Source organism: Oryctolagus cuniculus, chromosome 7 (genome assembly GCF_051225735.1).
Source record: "Oryctolagus cuniculus isolate XC-2025 breed Fujian yellow rabbit chromosome 7, ASM5122573v1, whole genome shotgun sequence".
Lineage (NCBI taxonomy): Eukaryota > Metazoa > Chordata > Mammalia > Lagomorpha > Leporidae > Oryctolagus > Oryctolagus cuniculus.
Window position 1 is genome coordinate 130,191,010 of NC_142873.1, and position 18,022 is coordinate 130,209,031.

At 54.4% G+C, this 18,022-nt stretch overlaps 1 protein-coding gene across 16 annotated transcripts in view; it reads right to left on the reverse strand.

Annotated features, from left to right (window-relative positions):
* Positions 1-12,335: 12,335 nt before the first annotated feature.
* Positions 12,336-18,022, reverse strand: part of PTPRF (protein tyrosine phosphatase receptor type F) — an 84,737-nt gene continuing 79,050 nt past the window's right edge. For all 16 annotated transcript variants that reach the window (XM_051856577.3, XM_051856591.3, XM_051856590.3 and 13 more), the window contains 11 exons: positions 17,722-17,845; positions 17,409-17,584; positions 16,706-16,825; positions 16,330-16,484; positions 15,960-16,245; positions 15,667-15,845; positions 15,274-15,400; positions 14,912-15,037; positions 14,546-14,700; positions 14,331-14,466; positions 12,336-13,964 (listed from right to left, as the gene is read on the reverse strand). In XM_051856577.3, the coding sequence (XP_051712537.1) occupies positions 13,896-13,964; positions 14,331-14,466; positions 14,546-14,700; positions 14,912-15,037; positions 15,274-15,400; positions 15,667-15,845; positions 15,960-16,245; positions 16,330-16,484; positions 16,706-16,825; positions 17,409-17,584; positions 17,722-17,845 (1,653 nt within the window). In that variant the 3' untranslated portion in view covers positions 12,336-13,895. The remainder of the gene's footprint in view (positions 13,965-14,330; positions 14,467-14,545; positions 14,701-14,911; positions 15,038-15,273; positions 15,401-15,666; positions 15,846-15,959; positions 16,246-16,329; positions 16,485-16,705; positions 16,826-17,408; positions 17,585-17,721; positions 17,846-18,022) is intronic.

Below are 18,022 nucleotides of genomic sequence, written 5' to 3' on the forward strand. Positions count from 1 at the left end.
CCGGTGTGCCAGCGCTGCAAGGCAGAGGATTAGCCTAGTGAGCCGCAGCGCCGGCCTGTGTGTGTGTGTGTGTGTGTGTGTGTGTGTTTTCAGGCAGAGTTAGACAGTGAGAGAGAGAGAGACAGAGAAAGGTCTTCCTTCTCCGTTGGTTCACCCCTCAAATGGCTACAGCTACGGCTGGCGTGCTGCGTCAATCTGAAGCCAGGAGCCAGGTGCTGCCTCCTAGTCTCCCATGCGGGTGCAGGGCCCAAGCACTTGGGCCATCCTCCACTGCCCTCCCGGGCCACAGCAGAGAGCTGGACTGGAAGAGGAGCAACCGGAACAGAATCTGGTGCCCCAAATGGGACTAGAACCCGGTGTGCCGGCGCTGCAGGCGGAGGATTAGCCTAGTGAGCCACGGCGCCAGCCGGGCTTGAGTTTTTAGGCCCAGGGTGGTGTTCGGCACAGCAATCCGTTTCCTGCTAATGCGGATCCTGGGAGGCAGCAGTGATGACTCCAGTTGCTGGATCCCTGACACTCATGTAGATCTGAATTGAGTTCCTGGTGTTTTGCCTGGCCCAGCCCCAGGTGTTGTGGGCATTTGGGGGAATGAACCAGTGCATGGGAGATCTTTCTATCTTCTTCTCTCTCTTTTAAATAAATTAAAAGTAATAAAAATTCTGGGCCAGCGCTGTGGCACAGTGGGTTAATGCCCTGGTCTGAAGCACCGGCATCCCATGTGGGTGCCAATTCGAGACCTGGCTGCTCCACTTCCAATCCAGCTCTCTGCTGTGGCCTGGGATAGCAGTGGAAGATGGCCCAAGCCCTTGGGCCCCTGCACCCATATGGGAGACCCAGAGGAACCTCCTGGCTCCTGGCTTCAGATTGGTGCAGCTCCAGCCATTGCGGCCAACTGGGGAGTGAAACATCAGATGGAAGACCTTTCTCTCTCTCTCTGCCTCTCCTCCCTATGTGTGACTCTTTCAAATAAAGATAAATAAATCTTTAAAAAAAAATAAAAATTTAGGACCACAGAGAAGCTCAGATGGGACTGCCGTGCCAGAGAGGAGGTTGGAAAGGACCATCCCTGAGAGGGGTCCAGGACACAAGGGCTTTGAGACTGAGGATCACCCCAATTCTGGGGCCAACTCCTCCCCATGGCTAAATCCTGGGCCAGGTCCTGAGTGACCCTTATGTATTCATTTTATTTTGTGAAGTTATTTATTCATTTACTTATTTGCGAGAGAAAGAGAAAGAGAGAAAGAGAGAGAGAGAGATCGTCTATCCACTGATTCACTCCCCAAATGGTTGCAACAGCCAGGGCTGGGCCAGGCTGAAGCGAGGAGCCTGGAACTCCCTCTGGGTTTCCCATGTGGGTGGCAGGGCCTGAAGCACTTGGGCCACCTGCTGCTGCCTTTCTTGGCTCATAGAAGGAAGCTGGATCAGAATTGGAGCACCTGGGACTCCTGTATTGTCTAGGATGCTGGTGTTGCAGGCAGTGGCTTAACCACATGTGCCACAACGCTGGCCCCCGTATTCATTTTAAACCTACTGCTTTGCAGATCTCCATTCAAGCCATTTGGACCGTGGATGCGGGAGACTAGGGAGGAGCAGCTCCTCACAGGGGGCAGCGTGGTGTGAAGGATGCAGGTCCTTCTTGGCTGAGGTGGCGGGAGGAGATGTGTGTAGGGGGAGGCCCTTGAGCTGGTGAGAGTGTGTGCTGGGGGTGGGAACAAAAGGCAGAGCCTGTGAGGAGCTGGGAACAGAGAGCCAAAGCCTGGGGGCCGGGCAGGCCTAGCCGTGATGCTCGTGAGGACCAGGGCAAGCTGCCCTCCGTGGGCCACGCAGCAAACGGGCCAAGTTGCTACGCAGTCATTGTGCTCAAGACGTTCACAGTCCAGCAGAGACAGGAACCAAACCATAGTTACAATGCTAATTTGCATTTCATATCTTCAGCACCGCCTGGGTAATTTTCTTGCTGTTTTTGCCTTATTTTAGTATTTGAACAACTGAAGAAGCAAGAAGAATCATTTCAGCACAGTGCTGTGGTTACTGGACCAATAAGGCAGCTGGATGTGCCGGTGGTCAAGGATGTGGGAGGGACAGGCTGCTCACCCAGAGGACCGGCCCGGGAGGAGGGCAGCCGGGAAGAGCCTCTCCGGCAACCACAGCACGGTGTGCATCTCACCTCTGACACATGATCGTGAACAAGAGGACGTGTCAGACGAAGAGCAACGTGAAGATGCATTCACAGTATATAGGGAACATCAACACACCCAGCCGCTGCCGGCATTCTGGTGACCATCCTGGGCCCGGCCTCTCTGATTCTGATGCTCATATATATGCCAAAATATAATATTCTCAAAATATAATTTCTGATTTAGCAGGTTGGGGTGGGGCTTCATTATTTGCATTTCTTAAAAGCTGCCCAGGGGGTCTGGTGCTGTGTCATCGCAGGCTGGGCCTCCACTTGCGGTGGGCATCTCTTGTGGGTACCTGTTTTTGTCCTGGCTGATCCTCTTTTTATTTTATTTATTTATTTATTAATTAATTTTTTTTTGACAGGCAGAGTGGACAGTGAGAGAGAGAGACAGAGAGAAAGGTCTTCCTTTGCCGTTGGTTCACCCTCCAATGGCCGCCGTGGCTGGCACGCTGCGGCCGGCGCATCACGCTGATCCGATGGCAGGAGCCAGGTGCTTCTCCTGGTCTCCCATGCGGGTGCAGGGCCCAAGCACTTGGGCCATCCTCCACTGCACTCCCTGGCCACAGCAGAGAGCTGGCCTGGAAGAGGGGCAACTGGGACAGAATCCGGCACCCCGACCGGGACTAGAACCTGGTGTGCCGGCGCTGCAAGGCAGAGGATTAGCCTAGTGACCCGCGGTGCTGGCCTGATCCTCTTTTGATCCAGCTCTCTGCTGATGGCCTGGGAAAGCATCGTAAATAGCCCAAGTGCCTGGGCCCCTGCACTCACATGGGAGACCCAGAAGAGGCTCTTGGCTTCTGATCAGCCTGGTTTCAGCTGTTGTGGCCAACTGGGAGTGAACCAGCAGATGGAAGACCTTTCTTTCTGTCTCTCCTTCTCTGTCTGTAACTCTACCTCTTAAATAAACAAATAAAAATCTTAAAAAAAAAAAAAGTAAAGCTCCCATGAGCCAGGCTCAAGACGCAGCTGCTCCACAGTGGGTCCAGCTTCCTGCTAATGTACACCCTGCGAGACAGCAGATGACGGCTCTGGTAGTTTGATCCTTCCCTGCCACGCAGGGAGACATGGATGGAGTTCCTAGTTCCTGGCTTCAGCCTGGCCCAGCCCTGGTTGTTGTGGGCATTTGGTGAGGGAAACAAGCGAATCGAAGATCTCTCTCCATTTGACTGCTATTCAAATAAAAGTGAATACATTTTTTAAATAAAAATACATTTTTAAAGATTTATTTATGAAAGGCAGAATTACAAAGAGGCAGAGGCAGATGGGGGGGGGTGTCTTCCACCCACTGGTTCACTCTCCAAATGGCCACAACTGCTGGAGCTGAGCTGATCCGAAGCCAGGAGCCAGAAGCCTCCTCCAGGTCTCCCTCGTGGGTTCAGGGGCCTAAGGACTTGGTCCATCTTCTACTGCTTTTGCAGGCCATTAGCAGGGAGCTGGATTGGAAGCAGAGCAGCCAGGACTCGAATCGAAGCCCATATGGGATGCCAGTACTGCAGATGGTGGCTTTACCTGCTACGCCGCAGAGGCGGCCCCTAAAAATAAATTTACTTAAAATATTTATTTATTTGAAAGAGTGACACAGAGAGGGAGACAGACATGGAGATAGAGAGAGAGAGATCTTCCATCATCTGGTTCATTCTCCAAATGGCTACAACAACCAAGGTTGGGCCAGGACATGGCCAGAAACCAAGAGCTCCATCTGGGTCTCCCATGTGTGTGGCAGGGGCCAAAGCACTGGGGCCATCATCTGCTGCTTTCCTAGGTACATTAGCAGGAAACTGGATCAGAATCAAAGCATCCAGGACTTGAAGTGACACTTTGATATGGGATGCAGGCATTGCGAGTGGTAGCTTAACCTTCTGTGATACAACACCTGCCCCCAAAATAAAATGTTTGAGAAGCTCCGCAGGGCCACAGCTGCCACTGGCCCCTGGATTCACAGTGAGAGCGCGGACTCTGTACGTGGGTGGCCACATCCAGCTTGGCTTGGCTCTGACGCTTCAGTCCCACCAGCCATGTGGCAGTGAGATTTGTCTGCAGACTCTGAAACTATTTGTCTGATTGTTTCCTTAATATAAATTCCTAAATGTGGATTGCTGGGTCAGAAGTAAAGCATATTTTAAGTCTTCTGATAGACAACTGCAAATTTTTCTTCCAAAAAGGTAGAACCAGTTTCTAGTCCCACTAGCAACATATGTGAGCTCAGTTCCCCATGCCATATTGACGTGTAATTTTTGCCAATTTGATAGTCAAAAAATAGTAGCTCATTCTTGTCTTGATTTGCATTTCTTTGATTACTAGTGAGACTGATTATCTTTCCTGTTTTTACTGGAATTTGTATATTGTCTTTGGACATTGCCTATTTGTGTCCATGCCCATTTTCTATGACAGTGTTTACTTTTGTTCTTACTGATTGGAAAGACATTTAATATATTACAGATTTAACCACTTGTTACGAAACCTTGTCACAGTTACTGTGGTTGTTACAAATGTGCTTCAGAAACCTCAATAATTTGTACAGGGCAAGGGACAAGTGTCCAAGGTGCCAGCCCGTTGTCACTGGAGGACCACTGAGAAATCACCAGTACCCTTGCATCCCATCAGAGCTCTGCTCCAGAAACTGGGATGGTCACAGACATCAGACAGTGTTTCCTCCCTCTCTGCAGGGTCAATTTATTTATTTATTTGAAAGGCAGTGACAGAGAGAGGCGAGACAGTGAGAGAGGCAGAGATCTTTCACCTACTGGTTCACACCCCAAATGTCCACAACAGTCATGGTTAGGCCAGGAGGAAGCCAGGAGTCATCCAAATCTCCCCCTGGAGTTGGCAGGGGCCCAAGCACCTGGGCCATCATCTGCTGCCTTCCCAGGTGCATTGGCAGGAAGCTGGATGAGAAGCAGAGCAGGCGGGACTTGAACCCGCGGTCACATGGATTGCCAGTGTTACAAGGAGTGGCTTATCCCGCTGTGCCACATGCCACTCCAGCACAGTTTACCTTTTTTTTTTTTTTTTTTAAGATTTAATTATTTATTTGAAAGGCAGTTACAGAGGGAGGGAGGGAGAGAGAGAAAGAAGTCTATCCATTGGTTCACTCCCCAAATGGCCACAACAGCCAGAGCTGGGCCAATCCAAAGCCAGGAGCCTGGAGCCATATTCTACTGCTTTCCCAGGCCATAGCAGAGAGCTGGATTGGAAGAGGAGCAGCTGGGACTCGAACTGGCACCCATATAGGACGCCAGCACTGCAGGTGGCAGCTTTACCTGCTATGCTACAGTGCCAGCTTTTTTTTTTTTTTTTTTAAGATTTACTTATTTATTTGAAAGGTAGCATTACAGATAAAGAGAGAGAGAGAGAGAGAGAGTGAGCTGGAGAGAGAGAGAGATCCTCCATCCCCTAGTTTACTCCTCATATGGCCGAAATGGCCATGGCTGAGCCAGGCCAAAGCCAGGAGCCAGGAGCTTCCTCCAGGTCTCCCACATGGGTGACAGGGCCCCAAGCACTTGAGCCATCTTCCACTGCTTGCCCAGGTGCATTAGCAGGGAGCTGGACTGAAAGAGGAGCAGCTGGGACTCAAACCGGTGCCCATATGGGATGCCGATACTGCAGGAAGAGGCTTAACCTTCTATACCACAGTGTCAGCCCCACAGCTTACTTTTGATGACAAAATATAAACTTCATTTAGGCTCCAACCAGCTTTCTCTTTCATGTTAACACAAATATTCATCAAATATGTTACTGTCAACTTTATTGAGGTACGATAAAAATCTGAAATCAGAACTGAGAAACGGGGATTAAAAAAAATTCAGTGTTCAAACAGAAGAAATCCGGGAGAAAAGCACTAAATAATCTTGAAAGAATAAAAAAATAATGTTAGGGAACCAGCTGTGTCAGGTAATAAAGCCGCCAGCATTCCATGAGGGGTTGGCGCGGTGGTGCAGCATGTTAAAGCCCCAGTTGGGAACGCCTGCATCCCGTAGCAAGCCTGGGAGGCAGCAGCCGATGGCTCCCAGAATGAGCAGATGGAACCAGACTGATGGTGAAAATCAGAGCTGAGAAAGCCACAGCCCCGACACCACAAAGGTCCCACTTCCCAGGCGAGGCCTGAACAGCTGTCTTCTGTTTTTTTCTCAATTTTATTTACTTGACTGAGAGGCAGAGAGACAGAGCTCCCATCCACTGGGTCACTTCCCCAGTGCCCATCGCGGTCGCAGCTGGGGTGGAAGCGAGGCGATGAGGATCCGAAATCCAGGTCTCCCCACGCATGCGGCACGAATCCAAGGACGGGGGCCCTCACTGCTGCCTCTCGAGGTCAATTAGCAGGAAGCTGGAATCAGGAGCTGGAGCTGGGGACTGAGTCCAGGGACTCCAACATGGGACTTGGTTGTCTTAACCACTAAGCTGCACTGCTCACCTGCAAACAGGCTCCAAAGCTACAAATACAAAACCAAAGTGGGCCATGTGCCAGGATCAGGGTAATTCGCAGCCATACAACCCTCCTTCTTCAACCATTGGCTACTGCAGGGCTGTGGACAACGTCCCTAAAACTTCTGAAGGAAAATTCTTCAGCAAAAAGCAGCTCGGGGGCAGGCGTTTGGCCTCATGGTTAAGAAACCAGCTCCTCCGACACTCTCATCCCACATACGAGTACTGGGTTTGATCCCCAGCTTCCTGCTGACACACACACTGGGAGGCGGAGGTGATGACTCAAGTGCTCGGGTCTGTGCCATCCATGTGGGAGACCTGGATGGAGTTCCCGGCTCTGGCCCAGCCCTGTTTGCTGCAGGTGCTTAAAGAGTAAACCAGTAAATGGCAACTCCCTCTCTTTCAAATGAAAAAACAAACCAGGTCAGGCAAAGTTGGAACTGATTGTGCGAGTAAAACATATTTGCATACACCCAAGAATGAGAGAGTTTAAAACCCAATGTGAAAATCTGCGTGGAGGGAGGGGCTGACCACCGTGGGAAGGGACCCAGGAAGGACCGACGTGTTGCAGCAGCAGTGGCGGCAGCGAGTGAGATCCCACAGCCAAGCGCAAATGGCAAAAACAGGAGGACTTGTTTGCAACTGATGCTTGAACGATTTTTCATAAGCACACAATTAAAATGCCGTTTATCAGTTTTCAAGTTTTAGAATGAAAGACTTTATTAGTAGACCAGAAGCATTGGAAGCCTGGACAATGGGAGATAAGGAAAAGGCGTCATTGGAAAGTGATTTTCTCATTCTTCATCGAGGTGATCAATAGATACTGCATAAGACCCACCCAGAAATAGATGTTTAAACACAGTGTTCAAAGACACGAAGGGAAGATGAACTATAATAATGCACTGTACCCAGTCTGGAGGTGGAGAGGAGGGCCTCAGAAAGCGACTCAACCCCGCCAGAGTCAACAGACACCACCTGATAAAGGTGCATTGTTCTCACCACTGCAAGAACCCGAAATCCCAGGGAATGAAAGTGGAGTTGGTGGGGGAGGGAAGAAAAACCTATCTTTTATTCGTACCCCTCAAGATGGTGGGAAATGCTCTCATCTATTTTATTATGTGCATCTATTTCCTCTTTAATCAGAAAACTGCACTGATAACCACTTAAAAATTAGAGTACACCCATAACAGAATAGTACGAAGCTGTTTAATAAGTGAGCTCCCGAAGTAGAAAGAAGTCCACAGTGTATTTAAAGGAAACAGCAATTTTCAGAAAGATATGAGCAGTATCATTCTGGAAAAAAATACAATTCACATACATGTCTGTATGTTCATATCATAGAAGATGCTCAGAAAGATCTCGACTAAATTGGTAACAGTGACTCCTTCCAGGGAGTTGGGGGACAGGACAAGTTCAGAAGGGTTTTCTTATTTTTAAAAATAAGGAAATGGGGGATTGATGTGGCACAGCAGGTAAAGCCACCACCTGTGAAGCCAGCATCCCATATGGATGTCGGTTTGAATCCCAGTTGCTCCACTTCCACTCCACTTCCCTGTTAATGTGCCTGGAAAAGCAGCAGAGGGTGGCTCAAGTCCTTGGGCCCCTGCACCCACATAGAAGATCTGGAAGAAGCTCCTGGCTCCTGGCTTCAGTCTGATCCAGTCCCAGCTGTTGCAGCCATTTGGGAAGTGAACTAGCAGATCGAAGATACTGGTCTCCCTCTCTAACTCTCCCTTTCAAATAAAATAAATAAATCTTAAAAAAAAATTTTAAAAAGGAAATATGGGGCAGGCATTTGGTATTGTAGTTAAGCCATATTGGAGTGTCTGCGCTCCTGGCTTCTGCCTGGCCCAGGCCTGGCTGATGTGGCTATTTGATAGGTGAACTGGCAAATGGAAAATCTGTCTCTCTGCCTTTCAAATAAAATTAAAATAATTTTTAAAAGATTTTTTAGTTATTTGAAAGGCAGAGTTACAGAGAGGCAGAGAGAGAGAGAGAGATAGAAAGAGACAGGAAGAGAGAGATATCTTTCATCTTCCATCCGCTGGTTTATTCCCCAAATGGCTGCAATGGTCGGAGCTGGGCAGGTCCAAAGCCAGAAGCCAGAAGCTTCTTTCAGGTCTCCCACAGGAGTGCAGGGACCCAAATCGGCACCCATATGGGATGCCGGCACTGCAGATGGTGGCTTTACCAGCTATGCCACAGCATTGCCCCTGTGAAAGTTTTTAAAAGAGATATTTGATAAGGAAGTATTGTTTTTAAAAATTAAGGTAAAATTAGCTATTTAAATTCAGAAAATTATAAACATGCAAAAAAAACCCCACCTCTCTACTTGTCATCAGGTTTTTGGTACACTACTTCCAAACATTTTCTGCCTAAGACATCTGAATCTGTAGCATTACTCAGGTGGAGACAGCCCCAGAGTGAGGCAGCCATGGCAGTGACACCAACTCTAATTCCCCTGGGGGCCCTTGAGAAGGCTGCTTCACTCGGGTACTGCTTTCTCTGTTTCAGCAAATGTGAACTTTATCCTGGCCGTTGTTCAGACCAAAACCGTGCAGTGGTTTTTTTTTTTTTTTTTTAAGATTTATTTGAAAGCAGAGTTAAGAGACAGGGAGAGACAAATCTTTCATCTGTTATTTCACTCCCCAGATGGCTGCAACAGCCAGGGAGGGGCCAGGCCGAAGCCAGGAGCCAGGAACTTCATCTGGGTCTCCTACGTAGGTACAGGAGCCCTAGGAATTGGGCCAGCGTCTGCTGCTTCTCAGGTGCATTGGCTGGGAGCTGGATTGAAAATGGAGCAGCCAGGACTCAAACTGGCGTCCACTGGGGTGCTGGTGTCTCAGGCAGTGGCTTCACCCTTTGCACCACAGCCCTGGCCCCTCACACCTGGATTTCTGTCCTTTTTCCCCTTGCAACTCTCTTGCCCTCAGGCAGAGAGAGCATTCTGGCCAACACCTTGTCCAGGGCCCTACTCCAGTGACTCCCTCAGCGAGGTTGCTCATCTCAATGTTTAGGCAAAATTTCCCCAGACCCAAGTTTTTCCTGAAATCCTGCCTTCCCAGTTAAGGCTTCTCTGTCCACCTTAATTAATAACCAAACATTCAGAGCTAGTGCTGTGGCATAGTGAATTAAGCCACAGCTTGCAATGGTGGCATCCCATATGGGCGCCGGTTTGAGTCCTGGCTGCTCCACTTCCAATCCACCCTGCTGCTAATGTGCCCGGAAAAGCAGTAAAAGATGGCCCAATTGGGCCGGCGCCGCGGCTCACTAGGCTAATCCTCCGCCTAGCGGCGCCGGCACACCAGGTTCTAGTCCCGGTCGGGGCGCCGGATTCTGTCCCGGTTGCCCCTCTTCCAGGCCAGCTCTCTGCTGTGGCCAGGGAGTGCAGTGGAGGATGGCCCAGGTGCTTGGGCCCTGCACCCCATGGGAGACCAGGAAAAGCACCTGGCTCCTGGCTCCTGCCATTGGATCAGCGCGGTGCGCCGGCCGCAGCGCGCCGGCCGCGGCGGCCATTGGAGGGTGAACCAACGGCAAAGGAAGACCTTTCTCACCTGTCTCTCTCTCTCACTGTCCACTCTGTCAACAACAAAAAAAAAAAAAAAAAAAAAAGATGGCCCAATTGAAAGATGGTCTCCCTGCATCTGCGTGGGAGACCCAGAAGAAGCTCCTGGCTCCTGGCTTCAGCTTGACCCAACCCCAGCCATTATGGCCATTTGGGGAGTCAACCAGTAGATGGAAGACCTCTCTGTATGATTCCCCATCTTTTTTTTTTAATTCTGCCTTTCAAAATAAATGTTTAAAAAAAAAAAAAAACAGAAAAACAAACCCAACCTTCCCCTGTGAGTGCCATCCTTCTTAATGTAACCTCCCATGGCACTTATCACTTCCTAACCAACCATCTTCACTGGTTTCCATAGGTGTTAGATGTTTCCTGGTAGAGGAGTATAAATGCCTGGAGCACAGAGCTCAGGTCATTGATGCACTCCAGGCACCTAGAACTGCGACCACCACGTAGCAAATGCACATTAGGTAACTGTTTGGTGAGAGGATGAGGCCTGACTTTCTCATAGTTAAAGCGAGCACAATCCGCCCTACCTCACAGCTCATCGTGTGGATCACGTGAAGGAACTCAAGCTGCTTACCTAGCAGGTTCACCTAACCTCACTGAAGGCAGTTAGGGATGCCTCTGAAGGAAATGCTTTCAGCTGAGCCCTAAACATGAGGCATTGGCCAGAGGTGGGGGAGAATGTTCCAGAACAGCTTATGGGCAGGTCTGGAGCGGAGATAAAATGGCAAGGCAGGCTGCAGGGCAGGCTGAGGGTGAGGTCACAGAGGCCAAGCCATGGAGCGATGTTTCACTGTGAGGCATGGCAGTGTCTCTTCGGGACAGCGACCTGGCCATGCCCGTGCCCGGCTTAGGATCGCTCTGGCTCCTGTGTTGAGAATGGCTAGGTCGGGGCAGGGCTGGGGGCAGGTAGACCAGGCAGAAGGCACGGCAGCTGTCCCAGTGAGGTCCAGTGTGGCCCGGACACAGTGGCAAGGTACAGTCCAACAGACGCAAGAGAGGAGGCCAGACAGGCAGGGCTGGTGATGAGTGGCATGTGGGGGTGAGGGAGGAAGGTGTCATCTGAAGACTGGGTGCCTGGGGTGCCAAGGGCTGAGGGGTGGCTCTGGAGGCGTTTGGAGGTAGCAGTGGGGGTGGGGCTGCTGTCAGGAGGCACAGGTAGGCCTCCACAGCAGTCCTCAGCAGGTGCCGGTCCCAGCTCCGTGAGAATCTGGCATCCTTCCCTCACCTGAAAACATCTAAGGGCTTGTTCTCTTAGCAAATGATTCCAATCTAACGCCATGGGGTCCCTTCTTGGAACAGACATTGCAGGCTAGGCACTAACCAGGTGCTGCGGGTACTAAGAAGAGACCTGGTGCCAGGCCCCGGTCACTCTCAGTCCCTGAGCTGGGGGGGGGGGGGTGTGCCGTGGTGGAGGGGGCCCAGGCAGTCAGAGGCACCTCACCCGCCGGGGACACCTGCATTCCCCGGGCCCATCCAGCTAGGCCCCTGAGCTGCACGACCTGGCTCCACCCTCCAGTCGCACTGCACTTGAGAGTTCCTCACATCTCTCTCCATTTTTAAGCTTCCAAGCCGTTGCCTAGATTGTCCCATTAATAGGCAATGCTTCTCCTCCCCCTACCCTACCCTACAAGATACTCAGGCTCTGGCTCACGTCACCTCCTCCAGGAGCCTTTCCCCAGCCCCTTGCCAGGGTCAGAGGCTGCCTCAGTGTGGCCACAGCTCCTCTGTGGGCTGCTGCCTGACGGCTTTCTCTTCCCGCCTTGTTCTGGGTCTCCTCTACCTCAGTACCCCGAGAAGTCCCACAATTTGACAGCTGGGTCAAACTCACGTGGCCACCAGTGGAGCGAAGTGGCTGCGTGCTTACGGGCCAGATGGCCACACTGCAACAATGGCAAGGGTCCTCATGAACCCACAGCCACAGGGCCACGCTCCTTACAGCAGCAGGGAGGGAGGTCCAGCACCGTTCATGGCAGAGTCTGTTCCCCAGCACGGGTGCTCTCAGTGCGCCGTGTATCAGGCCTGGCCCTCAGAGTGTGCGAGTGCTCCTTTCCCAGGACAGGTGGCCACGCCAGGACCCCGCCCTGCCACGGACACAGCAGTCTCAGCGACAGGAGTCCCCAGAACCCATCCCTCCGCAAAGAGCCGACACTGAGGCCCTGCTTGTAAGAAATCTGATTATTCAAATTTATTTACCATCAAGAATTATGCAATGATGCTGTAGTTTTTCTTAACAAATAGAAAACAGACTGTGTACAACAGTGACCTCTACAGCACTAGCATCCACAAGGTAAAAATGAATGTCTCATCCAACATTACCAACCCTGATTGTTGATCTTGACTTAGCCTAGCTAGATCCGGGGACGCCTGCATCGCGACCCTTGGCTAAAACCACTATGCACCCTTTCCCGCCCCACTTACCTACCTAGATAGCACTGCCCAGAGGAAGAGGCCCTCTCCCTGCCCCTCGGCAAGCCGAGACCATGGGACTGACTTGAGTCCGCTACTAGCGTCCAGTAGCCTTGTCACATTGGTTCATGAGGGCGTAGCCAAAGCAAGATTCTTGGGGGCTTTGAAAACAGCTGCAAACCAGGGAGGGGAGTCCTCCACTCCTGCGGAGCACAGACTGTGCTTCCAGGCCCACTGGCCTGGACCTGAAGGGCCAGCCACTTCCCTGCTGGCCCTGGCCCACAGCTCCACCTGTGCCATTCGCTTGGCCACATAGCTGGATCCCGCAGCCTACAAACACCGCGCCGCACTGTAATGCTGGGGTCAGAGCCACGCTCTGGGAGCCCAGGCACTCGGAGCGGCCTCCCGCTTGGGGGTCTGAAGCAGAGGCCAGGGGATGCCTCTATTTCTCTGTGTTTTTTTTTTTTCCTTTTTTTTTTTTTTTTTTAGATGTTTGTGGTGTTGGTTCTTCAGATCTTTGCAAACACGATGGTGATGAGGAACACCTTGCGAGGCTCCCTGACGCCGTGTCTGTGGTTCTGCACCGGGAATGTGGAACGCACACGGGAGCGAGGACGGGGACCTGTGCTGCCCGCCTCCTCCTCGCCCACCGCCAACCGCGGGGCCTGAAAATGGGGCTCTTACAGAAAAACAAATCGAAAACTAAACAGACACCATGTTTCCCTGCATTTGGCTGAAACGGGGTCTCATCGAGGGGCTGAGGAGCAGAGGCATCAGCGCCGCCTCTCGCCAGGGGCCGCTCAGCCTGGTGGTCCCGGCTCCACCCTAGGAAGGCGCGTCCTGCCCCTCAGCAGTCAAAGTCATAGGAAAGAAGGATCCAAGGTGAACTCAGAGAGGAAAACAAAGGAAACCCCACCCCCAGGGCGGCTCATTCTGTAAGTTCAGAATTTGCCAAAGGAAAAAAATCAGAGGGAAGAGCCTAGCATCCCTCCAGTCTACCCCGCTTAATGTATAAAAAAGGAGGCTTCTGCCCCCTCCCCACCCATGAGAAGAAGCATGAGAGACGCGGCAGCGAACAGAGAGCTTGAAGCGGGTTCCAGGTGGGCCTGGTGGACAGAGAGGGGCCCTGCCCGCCGGTCCGCCCACTCGCCGGTGGGGGGGTGGTGCTCCTGAAACTCTGTGATCCCAGTGGGCTGTGCTCTGCCTGCGACAGCATCCGTGCAGGAGGGCTGGACCATGGTCGGTATGGCTCAGAGGAGCTGGGTCCCCTCCGGAGCCCCCAGGCGGGGGCGGCGGAGGAGAGGGGAGCAGTAGTTACGTTGCATAGTGGTCGAAGCTGCCGAGGTACTCCAGGGCAGCACGGTAGCACAGCTGGTACTGGTCCTGCCAAGACAGGGCGGCTGCTCAGTGTGGCAGTGCCAAGGGATCCCCCATCACATTGCCAAGGTCGCTCAGGCTGCAGCCAGCGGGCCAGGGAGTCAGGCTCTGCTGGACGCAGCCAGCTGCCCCCAGGCAGTGTCCAGGGGAGCCTACAGGAGGTTTCTGGAGGCTCCTCTCCCAGGCTCCCTGCCATCCCAATCATGTTTATCTGTGCTGAGACCGTGCACCCCATGGGGACTGCCAAGACCAACCCTGGCTAGGAACCAGCACAGCACAGCACAGAGCTGGGGCGCAGGGTCCCACGTGCCTCTGCCCTGAGCATCCCGCTCAATACTGGAAGCGCCAGAGGACACCTGCTGGTCTGCGTACCTCCGTCTGCACCATGGCAGGACGCTGCGTGCGCAGGGTCTTCACGGTCTGGAACATGTCGACCACGCCCTCATAGCGCATGCGCTCCAAGACGATGCTCAGAGTGATGAACACCCCGGTGCGGCCCACGCCGGCACTGCACAGACACAGTTGCGTCACAGTCCTGATCCCCCCACGCCTTTGCCTGTCCCAGCCGTCCGGGGGGGACAGCCCACCTGCAGTGCACTGTGATGGGTCCGTCCTGCCCGAACTGCTCCTTAGTTTTGTGCACCTGCCCGATGAAGTCAATGAAGCCCTCGCCAGTCTTGGGCACACCCTGCTCTGGCCAGTCTGTGAACTGGAACTGCCGGATCGTCCTTGACTGCCCATCCTGGGAGGGGAGGGTGGGCACAGGGTCAGCCTCTGTGGGCCAGGCCAGGGCAGTGCAATGACATGGGTGTACCAGTGAGGTTGTCACACGGGAACCCACACTAGCAGACATGTTCACACCTCAATACCCATACCCCCACCTCAGGCTCCTGCAGCCAGTGCCAGGGGCTGCTCAGACGGGGTGGGTTAGGGACACACCCAGGCACACTCACCCGGGCGTCCGTGACCTTGAACTCACGCAGGATATACTGGGGCATGTTGTACTCGGCCATCGGGTCAACAACAAAGTACTGGTAGCGGGCAGAGCGCTCTGCTGGCCAGTACTGGTGGCATTTCTCCTGTGGACAGAGGCCAGGTCCCCCACAGTCAGGGCGGGAAGGGAGCACCAGTCTTGGGGTGACTCTGGGACAGGAAGCCTCGGGCAGTGATGAGGGGGGCCTGAGGCCGTGCTGATGGGAGGCTGGGGAGTGAAGGGAGCCAGGAAGATGAGAGATAGCTCTCCCGAGGTGGCAGGTGTCCCCCCCCCCCCCGGGGATGCGAGGGGCCCCAGGGGGCGGGGAGGGGGTGGGCTTACCCTGCCCATCTCCCGCAGCTTGGTCAGCATGACGATGATGGTAGAATTGTGCTCCCACAGCATGCGCCAGAAGTCCTCGGTGCTCTCCGCCAGAGGCCCCTGTGTAGCTATGTAGGCCTTCTGCTGCCTGGGGCGGACATGAGACTGAACATGCCGGAGATGCTGCCGTCCCCAGTCTCTCCTGAGACTGCCTAGGCTCCTGGGGGCCCTGCTCCGATCACCCCTCCTCCGGGACGTCCTCGCTGCTCTACCCGGCCCTCTCTGGAGTCTGGGCTGCCTCTGCTCTGTTGTCCCCCAGGCAGCCGGGAGCAGGCCGAGGTACTCAGAGGCTGCATGTAAGAGTGTGCGCGTGGGCGTGTGTGGGTGTGTGTGAGCGGTGACAAGCGGGCTGACCTGTAGCCGTCCAGGAAGCTGGCATTGATGTAATCCGAGCCCTCCACGCCCCGGATGGGCTGCAGACACACGCGGGTCAACTCGTAGGGCATGATGTTGACCAGGCGGTTCTTGAACTTGTTGCAGGGCAGGTTGGCGCTGATGAAGCGAGACGTGTGGGCCTTGGAGCTGGCCAGCAACTGTGAGGGAGGGGGAGGTCAGGCCTGTCTTCCTGTGTGTGTGTGTGTTGGGGGGGTCAGCCCCATGGCCCAGTCCAGGCCCCCCGGAGCCAAGCAGGTCCACCCGAGCCCCACCTTGAACTCGAGCTCCATGGCAGTCACACTCTCCCCAGGAGGCACTTGGCCCAGCTTCTGGATGTGGGCGTAGAGGTTGCGGGCGGGCACCTCCGTGTGTCCACACGTGGCGGCCTCCAGCAGCGCCTCGTGGATGAACACGTACTGGTCCTCTGTCTGCACCATGTAGTTCCTCTGGGAGCGCATGCACGTCACGTGGCCGTAGATGTCGACCGTCTTTTCGTGCTTCATCCGCTCCAGCATGGCATCGATGACGATGAAGCAGCCCGTGCGGCCCACGCCCGCGCTGTAGAACATGGGCTCAGTGTGGGCCGAGGCCCGCCTACCTCCCGACCCACCACCCGTGTGGGGGGGTGTTGCCCCCTCTCACCTGCAGTGCACCACCATGGGCCCTGCATCGAGTGGGTTGCAGGCCTTGACCCGGCGCAGGAAGGCCAGGATGGGGGTTGGGTACTCGGGAACCCCGTGGTCTGGCCAGGCCATGAACTGGAACTGACGCAGTTCCCGTTTCTCACTGGAGCCACTCTGGGGAGAAGGGTGGGGAGACGGACGAGCTGACTAGGCGGGGCAGGTCGACCTGCTGCTGGGGCCAGAGTCGCGGCTCTCTCACGGGGCTCGGAAGCCACCCAGGCGGCCCCACGGCGCTTGCAGCACCATCCCCTGGCACGGCTGGGCCATTGCACCACACACCCCCGCCACCGCCCGGCCCCCATGGATGGGGGACAAGGCCCGGGGCAAAGCCATACCTTGTGGAGAGCGAAGGTGCGCACGGTGTACGTGGCCAGCTCCACCGTGTCCAGCAGGGTCACCTGAATAAGGCCGTAGGTCTCGGTGCCTCGCACCGGCCAGTACTGGTCACACTTTACCTGCAGGGGGACAGGGATGTTGAGGGGCTGCCCAAAGGCCGAGACAGGCGACACAGGGTGCAGGGCTCCCCAGCCCTGGCCGCTCACACCCCTTCCCCTGCCTCATCCCACCAAGCCACTGCCCCTGCCTTAGCTGATGGAACGAGGGCCGTAATTGAAAATTATTTATTCAAGACCAGATCGTACCAGGCACTTTCTGCCAAATTTACCCATCCCGTTTATGTGCTGTTTTCAAGCTCTGTAAATTTTACGTTCCAGTCAACGCTCCACAGCGCACGAGCAGCTAACTGCTGCTCTTCCCGCTGATGAACTTAGGAGCTTATGAACGCGCCGGGAACACTCCAGCGTCCCGGGAGCAGGCAAACACCTCGGGAACAAGCCAGCTGCCAGGGACACACGGACACTGCCAGGAAACAGCGGCATTCGGTGACACAGGCTGACAGCCCGGCAGCCCCCCAGCGCCGGCAACACGCTGCAGTCCAGGAGCTCGGATGGAAACGCTCCGGGAAAACAACAGCAGCACGTTCCCTCCCTCCCCAGGGAATGCCTTTCCGCGGGGACAGAAATGGCCCCTCAGCCTCACCCGGGACTTCTCCTCCAGCCGTGTCATCATGACCACAGTGGCCGTGCGCTGCTCCCACACCATCCGCCAGAAGTCGCCCGTCGTCTCGGGCAGGGGGCCCTGCGTGGCGATGTAGGCGTTCTGCTTCCGGTAGCCATCGATGTAGTTGGCGTTGATGTAGTCGCTGCCCGGGACGCCTGCGGATGGGAGGCACGTGGGAGGGCACGACCCCAGCCCGGCCCACCATGCCTCAAGGTACCCTTGGGTCTTCCTGCAGGATGAGCAATCATCCCAGCTGGCTGGGGGTGGGGACGGGGCTTCGCCTCTGGCTCACCATCGATGGATGTGAGGATGACTCGGGAGTGGTCGTAGGCGATGACGTTTGCGTAGCGGTTCTTGGGCTTGTTCACCTCCAGGTTGGAATTCTCCCACGTGAACTGCTGTCCAGGGTCAATGGACTGCAGGGAACACAGGAAGCAGATGGAGTGAGGGAAGCGCTGGGCCTGACCGCTTCCCTGGGGTACCCGGTCTAATGGGGTGGTGCTCACACCCCACAGGCCACAGCCAATGCCTATCTCACAGTGCCGCCGCAGCCTGGGAGCTGCCACGCCACCTACCAGCAAGGTGACATGCTG